Source organism: Penaeus japonicus, unplaced genomic scaffold (assembly GCF_977035675.1).
Source record: "Penaeus japonicus unplaced genomic scaffold, GWHDUDI00000001_assembly GWHDUDI00000040, whole genome shotgun sequence".
In the NCBI taxonomy this organism is placed as follows: Eukaryota; Metazoa; Arthropoda; class Malacostraca; order Decapoda; family Penaeidae; genus Penaeus; species Penaeus japonicus.
In genome coordinates this window covers 3,795,239-3,805,238 of record NW_028234442.1, presented here as the reverse complement: position 1 = coordinate 3,805,238, position 10,000 = coordinate 3,795,239, and the positions used below count along the sequence as shown (strand labels likewise).

General features: G+C 35.3%; 1 protein-coding gene across 1 annotated transcript in view; it reads right to left on the bottom strand.

The window, feature by feature from the left end:
• Positions 1-3,874, bottom strand: part of Pex11ab (peroxisomal biogenesis factor 11ab) — a 6,513-nt gene extending 2,639 nt beyond the window's left edge. The window contains exons 1-4 of the mRNA XM_043024811.2: positions 3,764-3,874; positions 1,219-1,278; positions 710-825; position 1 (exon numbers count right to left, since the gene is read on the bottom strand). The exon at position 1 is cut by the window's left edge and continues 2,639 nt beyond it. Of these exons, the coding sequence (XP_042880745.2) occupies position 1; positions 710-825; positions 1,219-1,274 (173 nt within the window). The 5' untranslated portion in view covers positions 1,275-1,278; positions 3,764-3,874. The remainder of the gene's footprint in view (positions 2-709; positions 826-1,218; positions 1,279-3,763) is intronic.
• Between the last annotated feature and the right edge of the window lie 6,126 nt (positions 3,875-10,000).

Genomic DNA, 10,000 nt, shown 5'->3' with positions numbered 1-10,000 from the left:
ACTGCAATGATGAGATTACCTTTAATGACCAGCCATAAACTTTCACATAGGCATAAAATATAAATACTATATCTATTTCCATTCCCATCTGATCACTCTTACATTATTATGCCTGGTCAGCGTATCTCCCAGAGGATCTTCATTTTACAAAGAAACACTCACAGCTGGGCATGTTTCAGACATATCAAAATCTAAAGAAAACACGTTTTGCCTTATAAAAATAGTCAGTGAGAGTAAACAAAGAACAAAAGTGTTGACTGAAGTGGCAGTTACTGGGGGGGGACCATGAATGACAACAAGAGGTCAAATGTCATGTGCGAGTCAACATTTTTTTTTTATATATATATATTTAACATACATACACACACACAACATGTATACATATATGCATGTATGAATGTATACATGTATACATGTATACAGTATACATATATACATGTATTACATGTATACATGTATATGTATATGTTATGTTATTATATGAATGTAATATGTATAGCATATAATGTATATAATATATAAAATATTGTTATAAAATTAGATGTATTATATTCATTTATATATATTTATTATATATTTTGAAATATATATTATATATATATATATATTATATATATATATTTATATATATATATATATATATATATATATATATATATATATATATATATATATACAAATATAATAAAGAGCTCTAGAGCCTATTTACATTTCCTGAAGGTAGAGAAAGCATTCTCTATGATCTTCAGCCGAGCCACAGCATCTCGCAGATTCTTCCTGCTCTCTAGGTTGTGCCACACAAGTCGACTCAAGTACTGGAGTAGTCTGAGAATTATTGAAATTAGAATTAAGATGATTGCAAGAGCTACTGTTTTTTTTTTATGAGTGGGAAGTCTATATCATTCTTTGATAGCAAGAGGCATAATCAAAGATATTATTTTCTTTTTCTTTAAGCAAAAAATCTATAACAATATTCTTGAACAACAGGAATTATCATCTAATCTATATCAACAACCTTTTATAAAAGCAATGATAATTTTGCAAGCTATCACCTACACTGACAAGGATAACAAAATGCAATGTATAAATGGAACCAGCCTTCATTACAGCAAAGTTCACAATTCCACTTCATTTCCATCACCTCTATAAGCACATGCTATGCCTATAATACTCATCAATATGTTCCTATGAACCATCAACCTGCATCATGCAACATACCTGAAAATTTTATCCTTCCCAGCCGTACTTGCATTTAACCTGATCCACTGGTCCATCCTCCTGAAATGCCAAAACAGATTAAAATTATTCTCATTCAATACAATTTTTTTTTTAGTGGAGCTCATTTTATTGTGTGTGAGTGTGCATGCGTGTGCGTGTGCGTGTGTGTGTGCTTGAGAAGAATGTGAAATTCATCTCAAACTTCAAATAAAGTTTATTTACAAGTACAGACATTCCATGCTATGTTAAGGGCCCTATTTATTTTTTAAACAAGACTACCCCAAGATGAAGATCTATTCAATCAATTTAAACACTCAGGGAATCCTTTACTTTCAAATTCTACCTTTTCCTATAAGTGCTTTTCTTTTAGCTTTTTCAGTGTACACACCACAGGCGCACACTTCTTTTTGGGTCTACACTGCAAACCTGAGACACGGTGGTAGGATGCCAAGGTTCAGGAAGCCATCGAGGAAAAGAAAGCGGCAAAGAAGAAGAGTAATTTGAATAGATGTGAGCAGACAATAGAGTGTAAGAAGGCAAACAAGACGGCAAAAAAGGCAGTAGCGAAGGCAAAAAGTGAAGCATACATGAACCTGTATGACAGTCTAAAGGGAGAAGAGGGACAGAAAGGCAATAAGGATAGCTAAGCAAAGGAATAAACAGCTACAGTGAAAGATATCAATGGAAATGTGCTGACTGATAACCAACAGTTAAAGAACAAAGGGAAAGCTTAACAGAAGTGACAGAGGCTATAAAACAGATGAAAAGAGGCAAATCAGTAAGACCAGATGGCATCCCAGTGGAGGCCTGGAAAGTGTGTGGCAGAAGTGGAATCGAATGGCTAACAGCAGTTTTTGGAAGATTATGGAGACAGAAAAGATGTCAGCTCAGCTCACGGAAAATAGGAAAGATTGAGAGAAAGCTGAGGAACCAGAGAGGGCAAAAACCAGGTGCGCACAGCTGTTTAAGCTGAGGTTAAGCACCACATTTTTCCATTTTTGCCCATTTTGCCAATTAGTTTTGTTCAACATGGGGAGCTATGGAAAGGGATACAGAGAGGATGACCAGTGGATTTGTTTGATATTCGATGATGATGTTTGTTTGGTAGAGTCGAGAGTGAGGGGGGAGGGAAAGAAAGGTTGGAGCTGTGGAGGGAGCGATGGGGGATAGAGGCATGAGATTAGCAGAGAAAGACGAGAGTAGAGGAGGTAGGGCAGAAACCGGAAGAACAGAGGAGTGAAGGGTGACCAATGCCATGCAAAGAGAAGAAGAAAGAGTTCAAGAATTTGGAGTTAACAGTGCAGGAAGATGGAGGGTCAGAGAAGAAGGTAGCTAAAAGAATTCAAGTAGGATGGGAAGCGTGGAAGAAGATCACAGGACTGATGTGTGACAGAAGAGTACTAGAGATGGTGCAAGGAAGAATGTACATGACCATTGTGAGACCTGCGATGATACATGGGATGGAAGTAGTGGCGGTTACTCGGAAACAGGAGGGGAAGATGCAAGGACTGGATTAGGAATGAAAGGGTGAGAGAAAGAGTGGCAGTAGGAGAGTTGAGAGAGAAGTTGAGAGAGGCCAGGTTGACGTGGTTTGGGCACGGTGTACAGTGAGAGGAGAGCTACGTAGGGAACAGAGTAAGGAAGGAGGTGGTTGGGCAGAGAAGGAGGGGAAGACCAAAGAGGAGATGGAAGGACTATGTGAAGGATCTCAACACAAAGGGGTTGAAGGAAGACCAACAACAACCTACATAAACAGGGACTAGCAGGCAGTGCAGCATGCAGAGAACCTATCCAGACCATGGATCATATCCTCAAGAATTGTAAGTTGGGCAAAGAAGCTTGGACCAAGATCTAATGGAATCCAACCTTACCACCCTGAAGTGGACTCAGTGGTGGATTATTAACCCTCTCTGGACGGGTGGTACACTACGGTAGCGCGCATTCAAGGCCCGTTCGCTGGGTGACGTCATACGGCATCGTTTATTTAAGTGATTTAGGCCTATGCATTCGAGAGCCCCAGCATTGTAACATGCAAGGCTGAAATGCCCCCGTCATGACTGGGTTAAGAAATGATTATGAACAGCAGTCTTGGACTCAATACATGAGGTTGTGAGTTAACAGTGATAACTATAGTTACAACATTCAAGTGTATCCCATACTTGGTTGTGGTTCAAAAGTAGATGCGGGTGTGCAATGGACTTTAGCAGGGAATATCTCAGGTGTGTCCTTGCCATACTCTACAGTCTGAATTATTTACCTAACTATAATTCGCCATTAAAGGACCATTACTTGATTATCAATGTTACTAAATATTAATAAAGATTACATATATTTTCAGTTCCACGTAATGTGACAGACTGTCAAACCACTGGGAATTAAAAAAACAAAACCAAACCCGGCCATCTCTCGCGCCGTGGGGAACACTCAAAATTCCGATTAACATGCAAAACCACCCAAATTATTCATAAATCCCTTCCTATATAACATCAAACATAACGCATTAACCTCAATATTTATCTAATTAATCTTGACAAACAAAACAAACCGTTAAATCACTGAGAAGACACAATTTTCGGCGATGTCTCTAGACACTGGGTCTACTGGGTAATGTTTTTGTTTATCAGCTGATGGTCGGGCTCTCTGGGACGTTTCGCCGATACCCAATCAAAATTGAGCTTTCAAACGTTGACCACATTTCTTCAATTTTGATTGGCGAATTTTGTACGTGCTTGTACACCTTCTTATTGTTGTATCTGAGGGGATACGATTTTGCTAAGACGTTTCAACCAGAACCAATCAGATTTAAGTTTTTAAGAATATAAATTTCAATTGGTTAATATTGCGCTGGCTAGTATTCACTACCGAATTAAAGTGGATAAAGATAATCTATTTCTATTAAATTCACTTATGGACTTATTTTGACAATGAGTTTCATGGTATGAGTAAGGTCTACACTTGATATACATCATGAGAGTAAGCAATGCATCTCTAAATAATGTTTGCACTCAGTATGTGTAAATCGGAAGAAAATTATATTATGTAATTCCTCCATTGTGATTCCCGGGGCAAAGTTTAAGAATTTTATCACCTGTGGCCATAAAGATAAAATATTCTATCAATAACAAGTTGATTATATAATCAGAGCATGGTCCTTGCTATGAAAACGAAATTAAATATTTATCTGCATTCTATTTATCTCTGAACAGCTATCATTATAAGTGATGTGGTCATTATATCCATTATTTTCATCATTACTGATCATCATTATCATTATCAAGCCATTGTTATCATCATCATCATCATTGTCATTAACAGTGTTATAGTTTCCATTATCATCATCGTTATTGTCAATTTTAATTTATTAATGTTATTATCATCGTAACACCATTGCTATTAGTATCATCATTAACATTATCATGATTATTTTTATCATTGTTATTACTATTTCTATTGTCATTATCACTGTTATCATCATCATTATACTAATTCGTACTTTCATTATCATTATCATAGTTATCGTTATCATCATTATCATTATCATTAATATCATAATCATTATAATATAATAATTACCATAACTATTACTATTAATCTTATTCTTATCGGTATCAGTTTTTACCCTTATCATTTGTCATCATCATTATTGTTATTATTATTATTATCGTCATTATTTTTGCTATCATTATCATTTCGTTATCATATATGTATATATATATATATATATATATATATATATATATATATATATATATATATATATACATATACACACACACCCTCTCTCTCTCTCTCTCTCTCTCTCTCTCTCTCTCTCTCTCTCTCTCTCACACAAACACACACACACACACACACACACGCACGCACGCACACACACACACACACACACACACACACACACACACACACACATATATATATATATATATATATATATATATATATATATATATATATATATATATATATATATAAATATACATATACACATATATACATAAAAAAAATACATACATACACACGCACACACACGTACATGCAGCTATACACACATACACGAACACATCCGTACACTAACACACACCAACGTACTTGCATACACTCACATGCAGCCACGTGATCTGTGTTGCAAACCACTCTGCGATACTCTGATCTGAAGCTTACGAAGCATCATGAATAAAACAACAACTGCTAAACGTCACAGCTCTCTGCAACACTGGACCTCCTGCAACAAAATCCCCAACAGTTTTTTATACGAAATCTTAATGGGTCTCTCAATTCATAAGAACCGGAAGAAAAGGGATGCTTTAGACAAGAAGGAAACATATATAAGATATTATAGACTATCTCAAAAGTTATCCACTTCTTCCAAAAAAATGTATTCGATAATGTAGAATCTAGACACCAGGTCATGAATCCGAATCAGAAATCAGAAGAAAAAAACAATACAACTGTATGATATATTATACTAGATGATATACTACTTAACCAGAAATAGAAGAGGGCTACAATCAATCAAGAATGACAATCAATCGATGAGAATCCATCTACCAATCAATCAGGGAAGAATGAGAATCAATCAATCAACGAAACTCAGTCAATAAGTAAGGTGAATAATGAAGAATGATATCCATTCACTCAGTCAGTGAAGAATGAAAACCAACCAAACGATCGATGAAAAATGATAATCAACCAATTAAAGAAGAACGAGAATGTGTATCAGGCAATGAAAAATAAGAATCAATATGAAATATATATACATATATTGTACTGTATGAGGAGTACAATAACCCACTTAAGTACTTATCCTAATGACCTAAGAGGATTTGATTGAGATGCCTCCCCCTTTCGAAGAATTACATAAATTGGTAGCTTATCGTGAAAATTCGGCGATATATATCATAATATACAAATTTTAGGTAGATAATAGATACTAAAGTACTGCCTATGCTATATAAGTGGTAAGACTGATAATACACGAAACACGGTTAATTGTTCTATTTTGTGATCCGAAGACGATTAAGTTTGAACTTTTGTGTTCTAGCGACGTGAGGGTTCAGTTCAATACGCATATGTGTATGAAATTTGCCAAATTTCAACATTTTTTCGTGTGGGTGCTCACGCGAAATCTTATCCCAGCTGTATGGCTTCACTGCTCTCGCCTCGTGCCCAACACTAATCAGCTGTACTATCCTAGCCCCCCCCCCCAAAAAAAAAGGCAATTGCCTAATTAAGCTGATGAATATCCAGTCTTCAGAATCTAATCAGCAACTCTTATCAGTGTATTGTAGTAGATTAAAAATGCTGCATGCAGTAAGGTAATTGGAGTATTCGAGAATTTGCATTTTGGTCAAAATGGCAATAAACACTACAATATGTAGATCGTCTTGTGGTTGTATGTCTATTACATTCATCAGCCTTAGTTCATGATATAAAATTTGAAATTTGGTGATTAGTGAGTGTGAGAGAGAGAAAGAGAGCGAAAGAGAGGGAGAGAGAGAGAGAGAGAGAGAGAGAGAGAGAGAGAGAGAGAGAGAGAAAGAAAGAAAGTACAGAGACAGAGAAAATCAAAAACATAAAGAAAAAGAGATCGAAGCACACACACGGATAGAGCATTCATAAAACGTGTTTCGTGTTTCTCGGTGCGTAATGCTTATTATTCGTAGCTATTGTAGTAAGACGGACATGTAATATACAATTGATGGAATGGATGTCCTGGTAATCAGATCCTGACTCCCCGTAGAAGTTATCAGCTTATGAAAGAAAAACAGGTAAAAGGCATGTGACAAAGTCATTGTAAAAAGTTAAACAGGATCTATTAGAGACCTGTATTTTATAATGGATATAAACATAAATAAATACAAAAAAACACAAACACAGTAACGTGCACATAACAGAATTAATAAAACACTGCCACAAATTGAAAGGAAAAACTCGCGACGTTTCGAACTTTTTAAAGAAAGTTCCTCATCAGGCGTAAGCAATCCAAAATACATACACACACGACCAAATAAACACCTACACACACACATATTTATGTATATATATATGTATATATATATATATAAATTTATATATATACATAGATACATATATATATATATATATATATATATAATATATATATATATATATATATACATATATATATATATATATATATATATATATATAATACATATACATATATACATACATACGTAATACATACATATATAAATGAATAAATAAATTATATATATATATATATATATATATATAATATATATATATATATATATATATGAACATACATACATATATATAAGTGTAGAAGAAGTATGAATATGAATATCTAAACACGCAAGAGATGTATTTGACGCATCAGTCTCATTCATACCTTCTGCATTTGTCGCTATGAACTATATATAAGTATTCATATATGTATATATATATATATATATATATATATATATATATATATATATATATATATATATATATCATCAGCCTGTATCATTCCACTGCAGGACGTAGGCCTCTCTCAATCTTTTCCAGTCATTCCGGTCTTGTGTCCTCTGATTCCAGTTTACTCCTGCAAAATTCGCTATTTCATCCCGCCATCTAGTCATTGGTCTTGCCCTGGGTCTCTTTGTGTCGTGTATTACCCATTCTGTTGTTCTTTTTGTCCACCTGTTGTCCTGTCTCCGATATATATGTCCAGCCCACTGCCACTTTTTCTTCTTGATGCTCTTGAGTATATCCTCTACTTTTGTTTGTTGCCTGATCCATGTGGCCTTTTTCTTGTCTCTTAAGCTAACTCCTAGCATAAACCTTTCCATTCCTCTTTGGGCGCTTACTAATTTCCTCTCGAGTGCCTTGGTCGTAGTCCATGTCTCTGATCCATATGTCATGACGGGGAGGACACATTGGTCAAAAATATTTCTCTTTAGACATAGTGGCAGACGACCTCATAATATATTACTATGTGTACCGAAGGCACTCCAACCTAGCCTGATTCGCCGTTTTATCTCAGCTTCGCAGGATGTACTCGACTGGATGAGTTGCCCTAGGTATACATACTCGTTCACTTTTTAAAGAAAGTTCCTCATCAGACGTAAGCAATGCAAAAATGAATAGTAGAAGTCAATTTTGACAAGAATATATTATACAGAAACGATGACAGCATGAACAAGGGCTGAATCAGGTCACTGAAGGATGTTTAAGGTCAATCAATCTAGGGAATGTTTTTTCCCACTAAAAGTGGGAAAAGCATTCGTACCCAGAATCGACAACCACCCCTTCAGCCAATCAGAGTCGAGTCGAACCGTAATTCGTCCAGTGAGCGAGGTCATCCGTGCCCTCGAAGTGACCTCGTATTATCCTAACTGGTATCTCGCCTTAAACTCCTCAGAATAGGAACTTTTTTTTAGATTCAAGTCAGATTTGATTCAAACTTCCCAGTAGATGTTGTGTCTAGTACCTTAGTGATTTATTTCATTATATTGCGCTTTGTCGGTGTTTCCCTTGTGTTCTCAATGTAACTATAGCTCAGATCTCGTTAGTTTGCGGTAGGTTTAGCTTCTCCCTTGCGTATATATTGTGTCCCTATTGTGGTAAATAATGTTATATATATCTTGAGTTATGATATATTGTTATTGTTTTAGCTGCTGTGTTTGACGCCATCTTTTATTTGTTATGTGTGGTTATTAGAGCTATCTATACACCCATCACAATACATACACACATTTATATATATATATATATATATATATATATATATATATACATATATGTATTTACACACACACACATTTTACTTAAACCTAGAAGGTGTTGGTCTAAAATCCATCATCACAAGAGGAAAGGAGCTTGCAAGGGCAGGACCTGCACAGTGTGCCGCACGAACACTACATTGCAGCACATAAATTACTTCTATGATTCTAGACTCTTCATCTGCCTTCCACGCTGCATTTAAGCCTTGCACAACACCGAAACTTTGAAGCCTGGGCTGGATAATGTCCTCGAGCAAATATCGTTAATTCCACGTGTAATTTTCCTCAAGAAAAATTACACCAAAGCCAACCGCAGACCGGCTCTAGTACAAGAGGCTGGGAGGAAGGTATGAAACACTTCATTATAATTAAATGAGTAGAAATTTTGTTTTATTTTTTAACCTCATAGGAAGAACGAATATGATATACAAATAATTGTCCATATAACTTTAACATTACGTATTAACATTAACATTCACGCATTAATTTTAACATTACCTGACTGATTAGCTGTGTGATGATTTTTAGCTCCGCCCCCTTTCTTCGTGGATCAAATTATGTACAAGACTTTTAGCAAAGTGTTGATGTATGATTTATTTAGTTAACACTTACAAGTAAAGGAAACAAGACAATAAAAATATGCGCTAGTTAATCAAACATTCAAAGCCCTGCTGATTAATTACGACTTAAAAGAAAGGGGGCGGGGCTTAGCGCGGTCAGTGTTTTATTATATCTGCGTTGTGCACATTACTTTGTTTATATTTTGTGGTTCATAATTTTTTTTTTGGTATCATTATCTTTGCTAAAATGATCATTATCCTTTGAGGTCATACAGGAGCTGAGAATTATTGTTTGCACATATTTGTACATGAACACATTTACTGTAATGTGAGTACAAAGGTGAAGTGAAACAATTTTAGATTTACCATTTGATGAGGAGTAAATGTCAAAAGCTAGAACGTCATTCTTACAGAGATTGTGTTTTATTCCACACGGATATATTTCCCCAGGCTAACTTATTTTAGTAATAG